At 36.0% G+C, this 22732-nt stretch overlaps 1 protein-coding gene across 1 annotated transcript in view; it reads right to left on the bottom strand.

Moving 5' to 3' along the window:
* Positions 1 to 22732, bottom strand: part of PIK3CA (phosphatidylinositol-4,5-bisphosphate 3-kinase catalytic subunit alpha) — a 104377-nt gene that overhangs the window by 2549 nt on the left and 79096 nt on the right. Inside the window, exons 7-20 of the mRNA XM_060099154.1 lie at positions 21430 to 21535; positions 20799 to 20951; positions 20568 to 20702; positions 14336 to 14460; positions 13367 to 13448; positions 12367 to 12531; positions 12046 to 12149; positions 10211 to 10382; positions 7910 to 8016; positions 7047 to 7168; positions 6135 to 6213; positions 1945 to 2115; positions 1210 to 1327; positions 681 to 832 (exon numbers count right to left, since the gene is read on the bottom strand). Coding sequence (XP_059955137.1) covers positions 681 to 832; positions 1210 to 1327; positions 1945 to 2115; positions 6135 to 6213; positions 7047 to 7168; positions 7910 to 8016; positions 10211 to 10382; positions 12046 to 12149; positions 12367 to 12531; positions 13367 to 13448; positions 14336 to 14460; positions 20568 to 20702; positions 20799 to 20951; positions 21430 to 21535 — 1791 coding nt within the window. The remainder of the gene's footprint in view (positions 1 to 680; positions 833 to 1209; positions 1328 to 1944; positions 2116 to 6134; positions 6214 to 7046; positions 7169 to 7909; positions 8017 to 10210; positions 10383 to 12045; positions 12150 to 12366; positions 12532 to 13366; positions 13449 to 14335; positions 14461 to 20567; positions 20703 to 20798; positions 20952 to 21429; positions 21536 to 22732) is intronic.

The following is a 22732-nucleotide window of genomic DNA, read 5'->3' as shown; positions in this document are numbered from 1 at the left end:
TACTCCTCTTACCAACACTTTCTATTCCCTTTACCTGACACCAGAATGTGAACTCTGTGAATCCATAAGCACTTTGTTTACTGCTCTATCATCAGCCCCTAAAAGAATGCCTGGCACATTAGCAATTTAATAAGGATTTATTAAATGTATGAACTGGTCCATAGTAAAGCCTCTAGGGATTAGGTTAGGACCAGGACTGAGTTATAGATAAAAGAGAATTTTATAAAAGGTTTTTAAAAGTACTTAAAGGTTTAAGATAGACTAATGATACCCCATATGGTGGTTAAGAAAAATTATGAATAAACATGGTATTAATGGTTGACTGCATTCCTCAGATTGTATGACTAAAAAGTGTTGTTTGAAACACTATACATGATTTGTTAATAAAGAGAAGGTGGAATCCAATTTTTAAACGGCAGTGAACAAAAACTTTTAATGTACTGTGAAGTTTAAGGATCACTTTCTTTTTAGGCTTTAACTAACTCAATAAATTAAACTGGTTTTTCTTTCCATTTCCTTCATAGCATTATACAATAAATAAATAAAAATAAACATTAAAATATCCAGTTTATGCTACAATGTTAATAAAACATTTATTTTTAAATTGCTTGAAAAATATCGATTGTTTTGGTAGAGCAGCAAGAATTCTTTATTTTGTGCTTTTGATTTCTTGAACTTACCTCTCAAATTCTCTTGTCTTTGTGCATTCTTGGGCTCCTTTACTAATCACTATTAAGAAATCTTGTGTCAAAACAAATGGCACACGCTCTCGTTTATAACCAAATTTTTTCTTCTTGTGATCCAAAAAGTGTCCAAAATCTATATGAAACAGCTTTCAAAAATAAGAAATTATGTTATAGTTTGACAAATGCAGAAACATAATGTCCTGAATTAGTAAATTTAAGAATGTCGAGGGACTTCCCTGGTGGTCCAGTGGCTAAGACTCCGTGCTCCTAATGCAGGGGACTCGGGTTTGATCCCTGGTCAAGGAACTAGATCCCACATGCCACAACTAAAAGATCCCTCATGCTGCAACTAAAGATCCTGCATGCCACAACTAAGGATCCCACGTGCCACAACTGAAGATCCCACATGCCGCAACGAAGATCCCGCATGCCACAACTAAGACCCAGTGCAGCCAAATAAATAAGTAAAAAAATAAATATTAAAAAAAAGAATGTTGACACATTTAAAAGAGGAAGCTATTACTTGTCCATCATCTTTAACCATGATGTTACTATTGTGACGATCTCCAATTCCCAAAATGAAGGTAGCAACACAATATCCAGCACATGATCGTGTAAACAGGTCGATGGCTGCATCATATCTACAAAGAAGAAGTAAACACCTTGGAGTTAGTATGGAAATACAGAATGATCCAGTCTAAACTGGGAAAAGATGGTCAAAGTCTTTTAGTAAAGTCTGTATTAAAACAATGAAAACCATCACTGACATTAGGGGGAGGAAGTAATTATGTTTGAAGATCTGAGGAACTTTGGGATTCTCAAGTGTTCAAAGGTTTCTAAGAAAATTTCTAGATATTCTCTGACCAAAGCATAATTCTTATTATAGTGAAAAAATACTTATGTCATTAACATAAATTTTTTCTAATCATTTTAACAATGAATTAGGAGTAAAATTTTTAATTTTAATTTTTATTAATTTAACCTTAACTTTTAAAAAAAGAATAAGCATTAAGAAAAACACATTTTAGATTCTTAAGGTGAATGTACAGGATTTCACCAAATTATAAGCAATTCTGATCATTTAAACTCAATAATCTCAAATATTTCAAAGGTTGAACATATCTTTTTCCAAAGTAAATACAGTTTGTTATTTTTTTCTTTTCTGGTCTAACTCAAAGAAATATACACAACCATTAAAAATCTTGTCTATCAGATACAAACTTCTACTAGCATAAAAAGAAAAGAATAATAAACTCACATTTCTCCCTTGTTCTTGTCTTTGAGCCACTGATGTAGTGTGTGGCTGTTGAACTGCAGGGCACCTTTCAGGCCTCCTTTACACTGAATTTGCATAATAGTGTGAGAATTTCTCACCACCTCAATAAGTCCCACACAGTCACCAATGGACAGACAACCATAAGGTAACATTCTGAAAAAGGAACAAGACTGCAGTTAAATGATGGGATTTTAAAACAGCAAATATTTTATCTTTTTTTTAATGTGAAGATCTAATCAGTTTTATTAGGAGATTCATGAATCGAGCATCATTCCATCTAGCAACTTGAAGGGCACTCCCTAAAATAGCAAGTATTTTAATAGGCTAATACAGGAATATTCTATTTGCAAATTTTTCATGCATGACCTTTACTCCTTTAACCTAGTTTTACTTTTCTTTTATTACAACATGACAAACATTCCTAGAAAAATCATCAAATTATCTGCCATCATTTATTATAACCTCCAACTGTGAAAGCATTTAATTGTACATGAGAAAAGCATGAAGAAAATTATTGTGGCAATTCAAAGTTTATAAACATTTATGACTTTAAAAATAATGGGTGAATTTATATTTTATTTATTTATTTATTTATTTATTTATTGCGGTACGCGGGCCTCTCACTGCCGTGGCCTCTCCCGTTGCGGAGCACAGGCTCTGGACGCGCAGGCCCAGTGGCCATGGCCCACGGGCCCAGCCGCTCCGTGGCACGTGGGATCCTCCCAGACTGGGGCACGAACCCGTGTCCCCCGCATCGGCAGGCGGACTCTCAACCACTGCGCCACCAGGGAAGCCCAATGGGTGAATTTAAAGATGTTTAACTGACATCTAAACAATACCTTAGGGTAGCAGTTCTCAAGTTTTTGGTTTCAGGACTCCTTTAAACTCTTAAAAATTATCAAGGATACCAAAGAGCTTTTATTTATGTGGGTTAGATCTATTGACATTAGAAATTAAAATGGAGAAAATTAAAATATCTATCAATTCATTTAAAGTAATATTTATACTCATTTATATAAAAAATACTATCTTTTACAAAACAAAAACCCTAAAAACAAACAAACAAAAAACTTAGAAGAGTGACACTGTTTCCCATTTTTTCAAACTTCTTTAATGTCTGGCTTAATAGTATGGAGCTGGCTTCTCATGAATGCTTTTGTATCCAATCTAATGCAATGTTTTGACTGAAGCATATGAAGAAAATCTGGCCTCGCACAGGTATGTATTTGGAAAAGGGAGTAATAGCCTTTTCAGATAATTGTACATATTTTTCTTTCCTACTGTTCCAAAACTTGACAAGAGATAGTTTCTTAAGTTGCAGTGTGGAATGTGAAACCATAACAGTAAACTTTTCATACTCTGTTACATGAAGACCCATTTGTTTATCTTGCCTCTGAATGGAATTTCTACCCATATATGACTTTATAATATCCTATATTGGTCATTTGGAAGATATTAGTTCACTGAGTTATGGAGATCTTCCAAATGTTGATCTCCTTTTCATTATACCAACTAAAAAAAATCACAATTGGGGCTTCCCTGGTGGTGCACTGGTTGGGAGTCTGCCTGCCAATGCAGGGGACACAGGTTTGAGCCCTGGTCCGGGAAGATCCCACATGCCGCTGAGCAACTGGGCCTGTGCGCCACAACTACTGAGCCTGCGCTCTGGAGCCCGCAAGCCACAACTACTGAGCCCACATGCCACAACTACTGAAGCTCACGCACCTAGAGCCAGTGCTCCACAACAAGAGAAGCCACCGCAATGAGAAGGCCATGCATCGCAATGAAGAGTAGACCCCGCTCTCAGCAACTAGAGAAAGCCCGTGCGCAGCAACAAAGACCCAATGCAGCCAAAAATTAAATAAATGAATAAAAAATAAATTAAAAAAAATCACAATTGTTAACATTATCACTGATCTCATCAGAAAAGTCTTTAATTTTGGGGAAGCTCATAGCAGTAGATACAAGCTTTTCAAAATTCTAATTTTTACTTGAAAGCTTAAATTTGATTTTTGACAACAAATACTGTCAGTTGTTCTCCCTGAAGAGTCTCATATTGTTCATTTTCAAGAAAATATCTACCAAATATCCATGTCTGAATAATCATAGCTTGTCTGTTAGTTATTCTTTAAGTAAAAATGATGTTCCATGATAAAAGCAGTTAGTTTAGCCCACAACTCAAATAACCCACCAATGCTTTTTCCTTGATACAACCATACTTTGGTGTGCAGTCGAAGTGCTTTATGGGTATTTCCCATTCATCACATGTAATATTAAAAAGGACATGTAGTCAAGGGTAGAGATGTGAGGATTTAAAGAGACAATGAAAAAAAAGGACCTAATACGCCCATTGGCACATAAGTACTGAAGTATGCTTTTTCTTGCTCTCCTGTTCTCATATGCTACTGTCCATTCTTTCCACCTTTCCTTTACTTCCTAAATTCCTAAAAGAGTAACAGTCTAAACTCATTTTTATTTTCTCACGTAATTCCTTGTAGCTTAATTTCTATCACTCTACTGACTCAACTCTTCTTTTTTTTTTCTTTTTGCGGTATGCGGGCCTCTCACTGTTGTGGCCTCTCCCGTTGCGGAGCACAGGCTCCGGATGCGCAGGCCCAGCGGCCATGGCTCACGGGCCCAGCCGCTCCGCGGCATATGGGATCCTCCCAGACCGGGGCACGAACCCGTATCCCCTGCATCGGCAGGCGGACTCTTAACCACTGCGCCACCAGGGAGGCCCTCAACTCTTCTTAAAGCTAACCATGAATCATCAAATCCAAGGCCTTTTTCATAGTCCTTATGCTCTTAAACTCCTGAAGCACCTGATACTGTAAACTGTTTGTGAATCTCTCCCCTTTTCTGGGTTCTGTGAATCACTTACTCTGGTCTTCCTACACTTTTGACCATTTTCCTTGTGGAATCTTTTCTTCTATCTGCTCTGGTAAATAAAGGAATTTCTTAAGGTGGTACTCCTGAGCATTTTCTCTTAATTTTATTACTGTTGAACATGCTCATAGTTTAAAGCGTTACACAGTCCTACAGGCTTATTATTAAAAAAAAATTAAACTTTAGATAAAATTTTAATTTAAATTTACTTAAGTTAAAAAACGTAACAACTTTCCAAAGATACAACTTACTTTCCAATGATCTAGCTCGTTTAACTTTAGATGGTTTTTTGCATAGCCACTAATTTACAATTAAATATTGTAATTACCAGAGTTACAGACAAAAGTACTTTTGAAGAGGGTGGGCTTTGCCTGAATAACTCTGAATTTGCAAAGGGACAAGTAAGAGAAGGATAAAATATTAGATACAAAAATGACTAGGAGAAGATGTGGCAGGATAGAAAACTTGGAGATGATGCTGATAACTGGGAAGGTTGGGCAGAAACCAACAAAATGGCAAAAACTTTAAGATTAGTTGCTTTCATAAATTTTGCTGAAAAACTGACTCAAGATTAGAGAATTTATAAAGTTTTAGAATTAGAAAACTTATATAATGAAAGAAACCTTCTTTTAAACTCTTTAACTTCTGAATGAAAAATGGGGCCTTTTGTGTCTCGTCTCCTATGTCCTGTTCCTAAATACAGTTGGCCCTCTATAACTGAGGGTTCTGGATACTCGGATTCAACCAACTGCAGATGGAAAATATTTGGGGAAAAAAGTCCAGAAAGTTCCAAAAAGCAAAACTTGGATTTGCTGTGCACTGGCAACTATTTACATAGCCTTTACATTGCACTACGTATTATAAGTAACCTAGAGATGACAAAGTATACAGAAGGATGTGCATAGCTTATATGCAAATACTATGCCATTTTATATAAGGGACTTGAGCATCCATGGACTCTGGTATTGGCGGGGGTCCTGGAACCAATCCCCTGCAGATACCAAGGGAAGATTGCTAGTGACCAGTTGCAGAGTCTTTATCAGCTTATTGGAGATAGCTCTTCTTACCTAGCTGAATCTCATTAGCTATTCTAAGCCAAGGAAGAAGAGGACAAATAGAAAGTACCACAGTGTAATCAACTAGTGTTAATTATTACTCCATACATTTATTTATAGATATATGCCTCTATACTGTTTATAATTAATATATTTTACAATTAAAATTTACTAATGGTTTACTTTTTCAGGATAACTTTCAGCATACATGTTGTCTTATTGGTTACCTACCGAAGATCAAGACCTTGATTTTGCCAAATATTTTCCATAATGCGAATAATTTGAAGTGTTAGCATATCTTGCCGTAAATCTGAAATTCAAAGAATATGTATACCAACACTTAATGCCACAAGCACAAATTTGAGTATCACATCATCACAATGTTTTCAAACAGAAAATATACAGAACTCTGTTTGCTCTTCAAAATAATCTGTAAGGAAGCAATAATCTTAGTCTTTAACCCCTTTCTAAAGTATCTGCATAAACACATCTGTATAACAATGTAGGATAAGGTGGCATGTATTTCACAAAAAAATTAAAATATTTGAATTACTTATTTTTCTGAATCCTTAAACTTGAACATGTTTACATTAAAATATTTGGATTAACAGAATTCAGTGCTGAAAGGTCATTTCCTAATGAAAACCCATCAATGATACATTTGTTTAGTATATAAAAATGTATTCCCCCACACCCTGTTCTCCAAATAAATTAGGACCTTCTTTTATGATTCCTTAGCAGACTACACTTTTCCTTTGTACCAGGGTTGTAATTCTGTTTTTGTAGTTATTTGTTTAATGTCTCTTTTCCCTGCTAGACTGTAAACTCTGTAAGAGGGCAGGGATTCTGTTCTGTGTATTCTTACAACTTCAGGGCCTAGCATGTTAAGTATTTATGGAGTGAATGGACACACAGCTGAACAAAATGATTTTCAGGCCTTCTGATTCTAAACCTAGTACTTCTTTCCTTTTCAATAATTGTAAATACATATTCTAAAGGTTAAGACATTTGCTTAATATTATATATTTTACCACATGCATATTCCTTAAATGGCTTTCAATAATCTTCATGGTTCATAAATATCCTGTGTATAAAAATATAACTAAATTCATGCATCATAAGTCCATTAATATTCTTCCTTACCATCCCCATTTTTAAAGATGATCTCATTGTTCTGAAAGAGTAATTCTGACATGATGTCTGGGTTCTCCCAATTCAACCACAGTGGTCTTTTTGCAGAGGACATAATTCGACACTCTTCAAGCCTTTAAAATAGTTGAAAAATTTACTAGGCACCTTAGCTTTGTTATTCCTTGTAGCCTCAATTTATTTTAAAATATATATACTATACAGCTTTTTGAAGTGTTATAACAATTTTAAACTTTCTCCTCAGTTTTATTTATTAATTAATTTCTGAGGTAGTATAAAGAAAAACTACATATTAAGCTTAAAAATTTCTTATAAATGGAATATGAATTTTCCACAAATATAGGAACATCTTATTTGTTTTACAGATATTACATTCCATTTCTTATCCAATGATACCAGAAATTCTGGCCATAAAAAGTTTTAAATTCTATTATTATTATTATTTTTTTTTTTTGCTGTACGCGGGCCTCTCACTGCTGTGGCCTCTCCCGTTGCGGAGCACAGGCTCCGGACACACAGGCTCCGCGGCCATGGCTCGCGGGCCCAGCCGCTCCGCGGCATGTGGGATCTTCCGGGATCGGGGCACGAACCCGTGTCCCCTGCATCGGCAGGCGGACTCTCAACCACTGCGCCACCATGGAAGCCCTAAATTCTATTATTAAAGTAGTAAAAACTCATTCTGAATAAATGCAGGTCTGAACTTAAGAAAATTTTACTATTCTTATTTTGCAGGGTAGGAAAAAGGGAGAGACAAGCATATATTATTAAACACAATGACATTTTGACTTTTTCAAGATTTTCTCCAGAGAAAGTACTTGTTTAAATGTATCAATAAAACTTCCAATAAAGTACCTTACCTGAGATTTCCCAGCTGATGAGCAGGGTTGAGAGGCGATAGAAAGCCCTGTAGAGCATCCATGAAATCTGGTCGCCGCATTTGCTCAACTAAAAATTTCATCTGTACCTGATAAATGAGCATAATCATGGTTAGAAGTTGATTTGATAAAGGTAAAACTAATTGCTAATCTCTTTTATACACTGGAACCTCATTGTTGTGTAGTCTTTCAATCCATATCCTGGATTGGCCGCATTCTAATTAGAAGGGTTTCTCTAACACAGAGCTGCACAACTCAGACAGAGAGGTGAGAGTGACAGTACTGTGTACCTTCCTGTGAGAAAAGCTCTGCATGCTGACAGAGGCAGTGTTCTGGCTCTAGAGCAGGGCTTGGTCAACTATGGCTTGTAAGTCAGTTGCCAGTTTTTTAAGTCAAATTGCCTTGGAATATAGTCATGCCCATTCACTTATATATTGGTGCTTTCACACTAGAATAGCAGAGCTGAGTAGTTACAACAAACTGCATGGCCTACCAAGTCTAAAATATTTACAATCTAGCTTTTTAAGAAAAAGTTTGCTGACCTTTGTTCTAGAGGAAAAACTGTGGAGACATCACGTTAGCTTAATAACCTTACTTCTAAGCTTTTCAGAAAACACCACATTCTCTGTTCAATAAAAAAGGTCTAGTGAGTCTAAAAGAAATTGTTGAGAAAAGTCTCATACTATACTCAAGGTTCTAGTACATAAGTGTAAAGAAACATCCTTTTTTAATCACTTTTTTAATCCACTGTATCACAGCCAATCTGTGATATGAAAACTTCACTTTAGAAGAAATGCTTATATTTAAAAATTTAACTAATATCTAATTTCTTTTTTCTTACCTTAGTTACAATATAATAAATTTTATTATTTCAAAGCAGTCTAATTTCTTCTTGCTCACAATTCCAGCAGCAGAAACAATACAATTACTTTCTAATAACCTGTATTTGAACTTACATACCACAATTTCAATAAAATCAAGTCAGTCACATACTGTATGACATTTAGATTAATACAGTAACTTTCTTTTAAAGTTGTTTTTTTCTTCAAGCAACATTAATGAAAACGTTGAAAAATTTTATTCAGTACTACTAATTTACATTGTCTGTCCTTTGGGGACTCACTAATAAACTGGGATTTTCATTTTTCATTTCACTAGAGGTGAGGAATGATCTCACTTTTTACTGTAGGGTGTGTTGGACTGAATAAAGGATAAGGAGTAGGAAAAGGTCATGAAAACCTTTACATTTCATGTTCCTCAGGTACACTAAGCAAGACTGCAGGTGACTCAAGTGTGTGATATATTTACTGTGTGACTAAGAGTCCATTTTAAACTTAGAAATATAGAAACTAATTTCTTTCCACTCATTTTCAGGGTCATTACTAAAAAAAAAGAAATGACACAGAGTAAGGAAAAATCATTTTTAAGACTTAGGGCTGGGACTTCCCTGGTAGCGCAGTGGTTAAGAATCTGCCTGCCAATGCAAGGGACACGGGTTTGAGCCCTGGTCTGGAAAGATCCCACATGCCGCGGTGCAACTAAGCCCATGCACCACAACTACTGAGCCTGCACTCTAGAGCTCGCGAGCCACAACTACTGAGCCTGTGTGCCTAGAGCCCATGCTCCGCAACAAGAGAAGCCACTGCAATGAGAAGCCCACATACCACAACAAAGACCACAACAAAGAGTAGCCCCTGCTCGCCGCAACTAGAGAAAGCCCGTGCGCAGCAACGAAGACCCAACACAGCCAAAAAAAGACTTAGGGCTAAACAACAAGGTCCTAATGTATAGCACGGGAACTATATTCAATATCCTGTGATAAACCATAATGGAAAAGAATATAAAAAAAGAATGTATATATGTATATAACTGAGTCACTTTGCTATACAGCAGAGATTAGCACAATATTGTAAATCAACTATACTTCAATAAAAAAATTTTTAAAAAAGACTTAGGGCTATATAAAAGAGAAAGGAAGGGAAAGAGGAGGGAACTAACATTTACTGGGCACCTCCCATGTTCTAGGGACTATGAGAGGTGCTTTGCATATCTTGTATGATTTAATTCTCACATCAACCCTATGAGGAAAGTATTATTCCCATTTTACAGATGAGGAAAATGAATCTCAAGAGACTAAATAATGTGTCTAACATTACATTGCTTGGATCCAAATCTTAATCTGCCTAATTCTAAGGCCCGTGATCTGCATATATACTGAGCTCTCAAATAACCCTGCCCCACTGCAATGAAGGAGTATGAAAAAAAAACTGAAGAGTCACATACCTTTTGTGTTTCATCCTTCTTCTCTTGTTTGAGAATGTCAGTTAAGTTAATGAGCTTTTCCATAGCCTCAACCTGCCTATTCAGGTGCTTCAAATACATCCCACATGCACGGCAATAGGACTCCAAAAGCAGGCCAAACCTCTGACTAACTGTTTTATTGTGCATCTCAGATCTAAAAGGTCAGTGGGAGAGGGAGAGAGAGAGAAGGAGGGAGGGAGGGAGAGAGGGAGGGAGGGAGAGAGAGAGAGAGAGAGAGAGAGAGAGAGAGAGAGAGAGAGAGAGAGAGATTTAAATGAGTATACACATAACCTTTTTTAAGAAACCCATTTTCTAAATTCAAAAAATGTTATAATCATGTAACTAATACTAACTAATACAATCATACTAACGAATGATAGGTTTTAAATCATATAAAACCTATCATTTAGAAGCAAAACAATTAAGAGTTTCAGGCAGTTCCTGGAAATATAAATTTTAAAAAAACTAGATTTTAGGTTTATTTCAACTACTTTTCATTTACTAATCTTAGCACAAAATACATAAACATGAAAAAAGGAAATTAGGCACAAAAATAATACAATGAACAGAGAGGGAGTGAAGAGCTCAGTGAGCACTATTTGACTCTTCTGGCATACATGTCCCTTTTCTGTACTGTGTCTGAATTTAAGTTATTCTTAAATTTATTTTATTTATTTATTTTTGGCTGCATTGGGTCTTTGTTGCTGTGCACGGGCTTTCTCTAGTTGTGGAGAGCGGGGGCTACTCTTCATTGCAGTAGGCATGCTTCTCATTGCGGTGGCTTCTCTGTTGCAGAGCACGGGCTCTAGACGCGTGGGTTTCAGTAGTTGTGGCACGAGGGCTCAGTAGTTGTGGCTCTTGGGCTCTAGAGCACAGGCTCAATAGTTGTGGCACACGGCTTAGTTGCTCCATGGCATGTGGGATCTTCCCAGAGCAGGGATCGAACCCGTGTCCCCTGCATTGGCAGGCGGATTCTTAATCACTGCACCACCAGGGAAGTCCCTGAATTTAAGTTATTTTAAACTTAGTTTCTACATTCCATTTTAAATTTATTTTAACATTTAAAAAATCATGTTAATTACAAATCTGTTTCTAAATTTATAAAAAAGTGCATGGTTTATGACCTCTAACTTTGTGTATTAGATATAGCATATTCTGCAAAATATTTTTTATTCTTTTTTTTTTTTTTTTTTTTTCTTTTTGCTATATGCGGGCCTCTCACTGTTGTGGCCTCTCCCGTTGCGGAGCACAGGCTCCGGACGCGCAGGCCCAGCGGCCATGGCTCACGGGCCCAGCCGCTCCGCGGCATATGGGATCCTCCCAGACCGGGGCACGAACCCATCTCCCCTGCATCGGCAGGCGGACTCTCAACCACTGCGCCACCAGGGAGGCCCTATTTTTTATTCTTAATTAGCTTATTTTCTAGGAAGAAACTTGGGATTTTGTCATTATTGTTCTGAATTCCAAGGCAAGATTTTTTGGGGGTGGGGGGATATCTTAATCCACACATATGGTGAAATCAATTGCAACATTAATCTGGACCTAGCAAATTTTACTTTGCTTAAAGTAGAATCAAAATCTTTAAAAATATTTCAGCTCTCATTCTTGTATAAAATTTAGTTTTAATTTTACTGCTTACTTAATGTTAAAGAGAAAAGGCTGAGGGAAGTTCATCACTGGTACAATATACTTTCAGTATGGAAAACTCTTCTAGACAAACAAAAACAACAGTATATAAGTAATACATATTTATACATCAACTGAGAATACAAGTAATATATATATAAAGAATTAAATGGGAAAATAATTTGACTTACTTTAAATGCCAAAAGAAAAAGTGCCCAATCCTTTGATTAGTCAATGCTTTTTTGAGTAAAAACCTCACAAGTAGGTTATCCAAATACTGTTCATATTTTAGGACCTATGTGATTAAAAACAAACAAACAAACAAAAATAAAAACAACTCTACATCAATCAAGGTCAGTTTCTGCATGGTTGGATTTAAAGAAAAAATTTTTAGGAAGAAAATAAATACTACTGGTAATAAAACTGACTTTTAAAAATGCATAAAACCAGCTAATACAGTAGGTGTTGGAAGGTGCATGGATTTAGAGTAAAACATTATTTTTCTATTTTACCTGTACTAGCTGAATTAGGTACTGAGAAAGTTTGTCATCTGTTAAATATTTTTCTAAGCATCGAACAGCAAAACCTCGAACCATAGGATCTGGGTAATTGCAGTCCAGAAGCTCCATAGCCTGTTCAGGTTTGATTGGAGGCCAATCTTTTACCAAGCAGTACATCTGTGTATGAGTGAGATAATAGATCATATTTAAAAACCAAAGAGAGTTGTGAATGAACGCTCTTAAGACACTGTCTTAATTTCTTATTTTAAAATTAGATAAAAGCTCCCCTTATGAATTCAGTGCTTAAAATGTTTAGTTCTAATTAATTTTATCAGTGGAAGTTATGTAAACAGTATTTTTCTCTACTATACAGATCTTCCTCGACTTACAATGGGCTTATGTATTGATAAGCCTATCATAAGTTGAAAATATCTCAAGTCAAAAATGCACTTAATACACATAATCTACTGAACATCATAGCTTAGCCTAGACTACCTTAAACATGCTCAAAACACTTACTTTAGCCCACAGCTGGGCAAAATCATTTAACACAAAGCCAATTTTATAATAAAGTGTTGAATATCCATGCAATTTGTTGAACACTGTACTGACAGTGAAAAGGAGAATGGCTGTATGGGTACAGAATAGTTGTAAGGATACTGGTTGTTTACCCTCACGATCATCCGACTGACTGGGAGCTGTGGCTCACTACTGCTGCCCAGTATCAGGAGAGACTATTTTACCACATATTGCTAGCCTGAGAAAAGATCAAAATTCGAAATTTGAAGTATAGTTTCTACTGAATGCATCTCACTTTCTCACCATTGTAAAGTAATAATATCTTAAGGTAAATCATGGTAAGTCGAGGACCATCTGTATTATCATTATTAATTAATTTAAAACATAGTCTATTTCATTTCTTATACTTATGCAGACTTTCTGAGAAAAAACAATTTGAATGACATACCAAATTTGTGCAACAGTTATTCAGTAATCTCAAACATGCATTTACCTGAGCTACTTCATCTCTAGAATTCCATTTAACAGACAGAAGCAATTTGGGTAGAATTTCAGGGATAGTTACACAATAGTGTCTGTGTGGAAAAGACAAAACAAAACAAAAAAAACATTCTTACATATTATTCAAAGGGCCTAGATGTCTAAATTTGTGACTATGCAATCTTTAAGAAGTTCCAAACACTTTTAAAACTTCTTACCATTACTAGCCTTCTTTAAAATCAAAACAAACCTGTGTTTAACTCTATAGCTGCACATATATGTACATAGATACAGTTATAATGGCATGGAAGACTAAAGGAAAATCCAAATGGAGGACAGGTACTTAGGGAAAATTATGAATTTATGTTATAACACTATATAGCTCCTATTATTCATCTACTTATTCGGCATGAACCATGAGAAGAGTTACCACTTCTACTGTGGTCACTGGACAAAATTTATGTTTAAATGAACTTTCTGCAGAAATGCACTGCAACTGCCTTATTTAAATAAACCAGGGTACACTTACCAAGTTGCAGGATAATTTCTTCAGAAGTGAAAATAAGGCATTACAGTATTACTTTAAGGAAGTGTAAGAAAAAATGAAAAATGGAAGGAACTCCTAAAAATGAAAATATCTAGACCAATTAAATCACAACTAAACTGATCTAAAACTACGGATTTTTTTTTTTTAAATTTTATTTGAAAACAAACCAAAAAACCAAATCCTAAAAAATGTCATGTTAAGGATTCAGAATTTTAAAAAAGCCTTCAATCTGCATGGTTATTACCAATGCAGCATGATTTTCTAGAAATACTGATCGATACCCACAGTTCAAAAAAGGATAATGTTTGTAATTAAAAATCATGTAAATTATGCTTTATTTACTCTAATAGGTAATGGCAGAAGCATGGCAATATCAGCCAAAGTCAGTTATTTCTTCTGAAATAGAAGGAACAGAGACTGTATCTTAACACTTACCTGTGGCTCCACAGAAAATCTTTCTCTTGCTCAGTGATTTCAGATAGAGGATCTCGTGTACAAATTGCTCTGAGCTGTTCTTTATCATTTTCTCTTAATTCATTGTCTCTAGCTAGTCTGTTACTCTGTAAAATAAAGTAATATCTTATATAATTTTCTTTGCCATACCTCCCCACCCCCCGACTCATGAGTGATCTGCAAAAAAAGAAAATTAATTTTCAATAAACTTTACATTGCTTATTAACTGTTAAAAAAGTTTATTCTCATTGTAAGACTTTATTTTCAGGGATGGGGAGAACAAACTTAAGACAGTTACTTGTGGAACAAATCCAGTAATTTACTTGGTTAACATTACCACCAACCAAAAAACAGTTAAGTGCTAAAATCAGTCAGGGATAAGGCTAGATTTGGATACTAGGGGGTGGTAGTGAACAATTTACTTCTCTTCCTGATGAGGACCCTTCCTAGTATCCTATTAACTAATCTGCTAATGTTTCTGGAATAAGAGAGAAAATTAAAAAGTAAAATAATAAAATAAAAATATAAATTCTTTCATAATCCTTCCCTGAAAATATCCTTATAATCACTTGCAAGGCTTTCTAATTTTAAAAGTAAAAATAAGGGAAAAAAGGAGAAAAAAACCCATCCACATTAAAACACTGCACATTGAATGTTTGGAAACGAAAAAGAAAATACCATAACTTTTGGTGTAATTCCAAGATTCCAAGTAATGTATTTATTCCCTTTAAATACAAATGTATTAACCGCATAGTGAATAATTATGAACGCATATTAATGTATCATGCAAAACACACACCCCTTAGGATGAGTTACACATATTCCTATTGGCTAAAAATGAAAGCAGACATCCATGCTACTTGGTTTTTATACATTTAAATATTGTTAATTTATCCAACAGCATAAAGAAATATTACTGGCACATATTCACTCAACAAATCTTTATTAATACATGTACTGTGTACCTTGTCCTGTTCTTACTGTTGGGCTCAGAAAATAGTAAAACACCCTGTATTAACAGAGCCTCTATTACAGTGGGAAATTAAACGAACAAATAAAAATACTGGAGTAGATATAGATAAGATACTCTGGGTACTGTGACAGAGAAGGACTGAGTGGCTACTTTATTTTTTTTATTTTTTATTTTTATTTTTTTTCTTTTTTGCGGTATGCGGGCCTCTCACTGTTGTGGCCTCTCCCATCGTGGAGCACAGGCTCCGGATGCGCAGGCCCAGCGGCCATGGCTCACGGGCCCAGCCGCTCCGCGGCATATGGGATCCTCCCAGACCGGGGCACGAACCCGTATCCCCTGCATCGGCAGGCGGACTCTTAACCACTGCGCCACCAGGGAGGCCCTGAGTGGCTACTTTAGACTGGGTCTTCAGGAATGACCTTTGAGAAGGTAATATTAATTTGTTATCCAAATGACAAGAAAGAACCATCCACACTAAGACCAGGGAAAGACTACTGCAGATGAAGGAAACAGTGAAAGTGCCCCAAGGAAAGAATGAGTTTGGTGTGAAGGAGGAACAGGAAGAAGACCAGGGCATCTGAAGTCCAACAGATGAGGGAGAGGAGTGACAGGAGGTCATGTTCAGAGCATGTAAAATTTGCAGGTCAGGGTAAAAGGTCTGGATTTTACTTTTAGCGAAGCTATTTAAAGGATGAATACTATTACTTGTTTTACCTTTTATAAATATTATTCTGGTTGCTTTGGGGAAAGCAGGAGACCAGTTAGGAGGCTACTGCAATAGTCCAGGTAAGAGAATACTTAACCCTCAACTCATCAGAAAAAGTAGTCATTAAAACTTATCATCTGGGTTCCAATGGACTCTTAGTTCTTTTACTTACTGATTTTTCTTTATATTTTTAATACAAAATAATTTAAAGAAGAATAAAGTGATGGTGAAAAACAATTTTATTAGACATCTTAATAAGAATATAAACACAGTAAAACCAAATTTATAATCCAAAACGGGCAACATACGTTGAATGCAACAAACTTGCTCATCAACTGTCATGTGTGAGCCTGAATATATCCATCTTGTGAATACTGATTCCAGATTTCAAATACATATCTAATAAGTTCTAGTTTATCATTACTTCTGGTTTTTCTTCTCACACTTGCATTGTCAAAATACTTTTGGAAACTTTGATGACTCATAATTTTATTGAAGAAAGGACAACCATCTTCTTTGCTTCATAACTGCAAAACATTTCTATTTTTTATACTTAAAGATATCAATCAGAATAATGAATCCAAGGATTTAAATTTCTACATCACCTTTTTCCTTCCAGTCATTTTTATACATAACTGGCTGCAGCTATCTACTTACTAAGTAAATTCCGATGCACAACATCATAAAAGATGGAAAGAATACTGCAAAAGATGAGGTGTGGGCTGGGTTCTTGTTAAGAAATACTGTGTGCAGACCTACTAGTGAATGGACTTGAGGATATGGGGAGGGGGAAGGGTAAGCTGTGACAAAGCGAAAGAGAGGCATGGACATATGTACACTACCAAACGTAAGGTAGATAGCTAGTGGGAAGCTGCCGAATAGCACAGGGAGATCAGCTCGGTGCTTTGTGACCGCCTGGAGGGGTGGGATAGGGAGGGTGGGAGGGAGACACAAAAGGGAGGGGATATGGGAACATATGTATATGTATAACTGATTAAATTTGTTATAAAGCAGAAACTAACACACCATTGTTAAGAAATTATACTCCAATAAAGATGTAAAAAAAAAAGAATAAAACGGAAATGTTTTGTATCTTAAAATAAATAAATAAATAAAATTAAAAAAAAAAAAAAAAAAGAAATACTGTGTGATAAAGTCATTCCTGCAGAATGACTAACTGATGTTAGTCATTTTTTGTCCTTGGAGATATACTGTTCACTCATCGTTTCCTGAGTTTGAGAAAAATTCATCTAGGATATTGTCATCTGATATTTCACTTACATGATCAATTTTAACATCATCATTCAAGCCTGGAATAGTGGTTCTCAAATGGGGTGATTCTGTCCCTTCTAAGAGGAACCTCTGATACTGTTTGGACACATTTTTTTTTTTTTTTTTTTTTTTTTTTTTTGCGGTATGCGGGCCTCTCACTGTTGTGGCCTCTCCCGCTGCGGAGCACAGGCTCCGGACGCGCAGGCTCCGGACGCGCAGGCTCAGCGGCCATGGCTCACGGGCCCAGCCGCTCCGCGGCATATGGGATCCTCCCAGACCGGGGCACGAACCCGTATCCCCTGCATCGGCAGGCGGACTCTCAACCACTTGCGCCACCAGGGAGGCCCTGGACACATTTTTGATCATCACAGCTTGTGGTGGTGGTGGTGCTGGCATCTAGAGGGTGGAGGCCAGGGATGCTGCTAAACATCCTGTAATGCACACAACAGCCCCTACAACAAAGGAGTTTTTGGCCCCAAATGTCAGCAATGTCAAGGCTGAGAAACTTTGCTTTTAAGTGCTATTATCTGTCTCTTTGTATTCATACTCTGATTTGCTAATAATTGTGAAATATTTTCCTCTGTCAATATTCTTCTCTTTGGCATTATCAGTGGAAAGGGAAAAATTCCGAATTATTAACAGTGTTCAATTAAAGCCTAAAAAATAACAGCAACAAAACACTACAAAGATGGTGTTTGCAGACTTCTTTATATATCTGGAAAGATGATGCAAAACACTGGGCTATGCAATGAGAAGACTGAAGGATGATGTAATAGTGATGATTTATCTCACTACTGTATCATCCTTCTAGGTTATTTTATCCTTTTATATTTTTATATGATTTTAGTCTTTTTTTAGCATAGTTGGAATTAATGAATAATGATGAAATAGTAAAATGTTTTAAGATATAGGAAAACTAAAATCCTGTTATTGTTTCTAAGAGTTATAAGAGTTTTCAATAGGTCCAAAGGTAACTGAAAAATAGTCAGTTTTATTCTATTATAAAAATAAACAGGGACTTCCCTGGTGGTGCAGTGGTTATGAATCTTCCTGCCAATGCAGGGGACATGGGTTTGAGCCCTGGTCTGGGAAGATCCCACATGCCATGGAGCAACTAAGCCTGTGCGCCACAACTACTGAGCCCGTGTGCCACAACTACTGAAGCCCACGTGCCTAGAGCCCGTGCTCCACAAGAGAAGCCACTACAATGAGAAGCCCACGCACCACAACGAAGAGTAGCCCCCGCTCACTGCAACTAGAGAAAGCCAGCATGCAGCAACAAAGACCCAACGCAGCCTAAATATAAATAAAATTAAAAAAAAAAGGATAAGGGTTCCAATTTCTCCACATCCTCACCAACACTTGTTATTTAAAACAAAAAGTTTTTCTTTTTTATTTTTGAAATAAAAAAAATTCTTCTAAGGAAGAAAAAGTCATAAAATATCAATCCTTACAGAGTTAGAACTGCTCAAAAAGGAAACTCAAAAGCTAAAATTGGCTCCAACAAGCCCTGATGGCAAACTGAGTTCAATGGCTGAATGTATGAATAAAATAGGAAATAAATGAGTTTCCAAGTATGTGACTTGACTCTTGTAATGCAGTTAGTTTAAAGGTATAACTAGTTGGATAGGGTTATGGACATTTTATGGAAATGCTCATCAGTATTTTACCCCCAATTTCAAAAGTAAGGAATTCCTGTCTAGTTAGAATGGTTAAGAGTAAAAGCCTTAATACTAATTAAACAGTGACACTGGATAACTTATTTGAACTCCTTAAGCCTTTTCCTTACTGGTAAAATATGAATTATAATAGCACCTACCCTCATAGAGACTGCTTTTAAGATTAAATGAGGTAATACGTGAAAAGTAATTGGTATAGCATTTGGTATATGGTAAGCACTTAATAAATGTTAGGTATATTCAAAGAATTAAACTTACAGAGTAGGGTTTTTCAAGAAAGAGAATCCCTTTTTAATGTCAAAAAAGCTAATTGTTCCTTCAGTAAATGACAGAATTCAGTAATGATTTTAAATTAATTTCTACTTAACAAAATATCTTCTACATAGTTCTGAAAGTACACAGGCAGGAAGATTATTATTACTATTATTATTATTCTATTTACAAAAGGGATTGGTAAACTCCTTACTGAGAATACAACTAATAAAGTTAAACTAATAAAGTTCCTAAGCATAAGATTCCAGGCTACCCCAGGGTGCTACTATTACTGTTACTGGGGGTAGGCCTATCTCAGGACCCACATTCACTGAATGGTCTATCTATAACCTTCAATTAGGCCAGAGAAAATGGTGATAAATTAGAAAACTGGGGAAAGAGACAGCAAAGAACAAAAGTACCCTCTTCTCTCAGTACTGACACTTTTGCCCTTGAGAAATAAGAGAGAGTTTATGATCTTATTTATTTTTTTAACATCTTTATTGGAGCAGCATTGATTTACAATGGTGTGTTAGTTTCTGCTGTATAACAAAGTGAATCAGCTATACATAAACATATATCCCCATATCTCCTCCCTCTTGTGTCTCCCTCCCACCCTACCTATCCCACCCCTCTAGGTGGACACAAAGCACCGAGGACAGTTTATGATCTTTGAACGCAGTTATACTGCGGTTCAAAAGTTACAGCCAAGATCAGACAAATAGATCAATATTTAAACTCCATTTTACATATATTCTTTTCTAGCATGTCTGGACTATACTGGTATGTTATTTCCTCTGCTCCCTTGCTCAACTAACAACATACTTATACCTTGATTTCAAGTTCAAGGTTATTATCCCAGAGAGGTCTTTCCTGAACCCAAAATACATTAGCCTTTCTCCCCAAAACCCTATGTTAGTCATTCTTGACACACTATTGTTTCCTTCATGGCACTCACCATGATTTATGATCTTATATTTCTGCTTTTACCAGTTTCAGGCCTATTTTCACCATTAGACTGTATAATCAGTGGAGGTCTCTTTAGGTCACAACTTTATTACCTGGTACCTATCGTATAATAAATATATACATATAGTCAGTATTCAATAAATATTTGTTAAATGAGGCAGGCTAAACTAAGAAAAGGCAGAGCTGCAGTAAAAATATTAGCATACAGAATTTTATTTTATTGCAATACTGTTCTAGAGCCTGAAGTATCTATGCCAGTATGACTAAAACACATGAAACCTTCTCTATACAAAGAGTAACAGTATGTAGCCAAAAGCACTGATTATGACTGATACTTAAGGAAGACTCAGTGATTTGCCTTACCAGTCCTGCATGGGAATAACTAAATCCTGCTTCTCGGGATACAGACCAATTGGCATGCTCTTCAATCACTGACATATCTGGAAACTTAACCACACTGCTGAACCAGTCAAACTCCAACTCTAAACATGGAGTTTCCTAAGAGATGGAATAAAAGTTATTATACATATTACACTTGACTATCACACACACAAAAAAGAAAAAAAATCTAATTTATGATAATAAAAAGCTTACTTTATTTGGATTTGATCCAGTAACACCAATAGGGTTCAGCAAATCTTCTAGTCCATGAGGTACTGGCCAAAGATTCAAAGCCATTTTTCCAGATACTAGAGTATCTGTGTAATCAAACAAGTTTATATTTCCCCAGGCCAATGGACAGTGTTCCTTAAAAAAACAGAAAAATGTTCACTACTCTGTAGATTAAATTATAAAACGCATTTCAAAATATTGATACTCTTCTTTCCCAGAAAGGAGAAATCAACAACTGTCTTTTTCATGGTATCTATAACAAGTCATATTAGTTTTTTCAAAGTATAGTTTCTTTCCTTTTTCCCATTTGAAATTACATGTATTTTAAAATTATAAATAGGAAATATGAACCAAAGCAAGAAAGACAGATATTTGTATGTAGTCACTCTGCAAGTTTAAACATTTTATCAGTATGAACTCAGGACATATTCATCATAAAATAAATTCTGGAAGCTCTACCAAGCTATTCTTCTTTAAATAAATATATTATTTTAAAATGCTTATTAATTTTTTTAAAAAAGAAAAAATAATATCCATTCCTTGAAAAAATTCAATCAGCAGTATAATTAGGCGTTTTCAGAGGTTAATGATTGTTCCTTTTGAAATACTTTACCTCTTTAGCACCCTTTCGGCCTTTAACAGAACAAATAGAAAGGCAAAGTCGAGCAGCACGAGGAAGATCAGGAATGTATATATCGTAATTCAGCCATTCATTCCACCTATGAAAAATTAAGAAAAAAATAATTTACCAAGAAAGACTTTATCTAGAGTATATAAATGACTCCTACAAATCATCAAGAAAAAGATAAATCAAATGAAAACCAAGCCAGAGATTGACTGGAATAAAGAGTTCACAAGGTCATATTTAAATGGCTAATACACATGAAAAAGTAGCCAATATCAGGACTTCCCTGGTGGTCCAGCGGTAAAGAATATGCCTTACAATGAAGGGGATGTGGGTTTGAACCCTGGTCAGGGAACTAGGATCCCACATGCCGCAGGGCAACTAAGCCTGCGCGCCACAACTAGAGAAGAGAAGACCCTCACGACATGACTAGAGAGAAACCTGTGTGCTACAACTAAGACCTGACACAGCCAAAAATAAATAAACAAACAAATAAATAAATAAATCTTTTTAAAAAAGAAAGTAGTCAATATCATGTCATTCAAAAAATGCAAAATAAAAGATATCACTATAAAAGAGAATGGCTGAAACTATAAAGACTGATGATACCAAGGGGTGGTAAAGGAGGTGCAGTAACAGGAAATCTCATACATGCTAGGGGAGGTGTAATTTGTACAACCAATTTGGAAAGCATAATCTATTAAAACTGAACCATGACTCAGCTCCATCTCTAGGTATAAAACCACAGAAATGTATGCATTTTTGCACAGAATATTAATACAATTATTTACAGTATCCCCAAACTTCAAAAAATTCAAATGACCAACAGTAGAATAAATGGTAGTATATTCACATAATGGCACACTATATATCAACAGAAATGAACACCAGTTATTTACAATATGGATGAAATCTTACAAACATAATATTGAGTGTAAGAAGCTAGACACAAAAGAATATCTACCCCTTCAGTCCATTTATATAAAATTCAGGAACAACCAAAACTAACCAATAGTGTTAGAAATCAAGATAGTAGGGCCTCCCTGGTGGCGCAAGTGGTTGAGAGTCCGCCTGCCGATGCAGGGGATACGGGTTCGTGCCCCGGTCTGGGAGGATCCCATGTGCCGCGGAGCGGCTGGGCCCGTGAGCCATGGCCGCTGGGCCTGCGCATCCGGAGCCTGTGCTCCGCAACGGGAGAGGCCACAACAGTGAGAGGCCCACATACCGCAAGGAGAAAGGAAAAAAAAAAAAAAAAAAAAAAGAAATCAAGATAGTAGTTATCTTTGGGGAG

The sequence above is a fragment of the Mesoplodon densirostris genome, chromosome 5, assembly GCF_025265405.1.
Source record: "Mesoplodon densirostris isolate mMesDen1 chromosome 5, mMesDen1 primary haplotype, whole genome shotgun sequence".
In the NCBI taxonomy this organism is placed as follows: domain Eukaryota; kingdom Metazoa; phylum Chordata; class Mammalia; order Artiodactyla; family Ziphiidae; genus Mesoplodon; species Mesoplodon densirostris.
The sequence above is the reverse complement of the archived record's forward strand: the minus strand, read 5'-3'. Positions and strand labels throughout refer to the sequence as shown.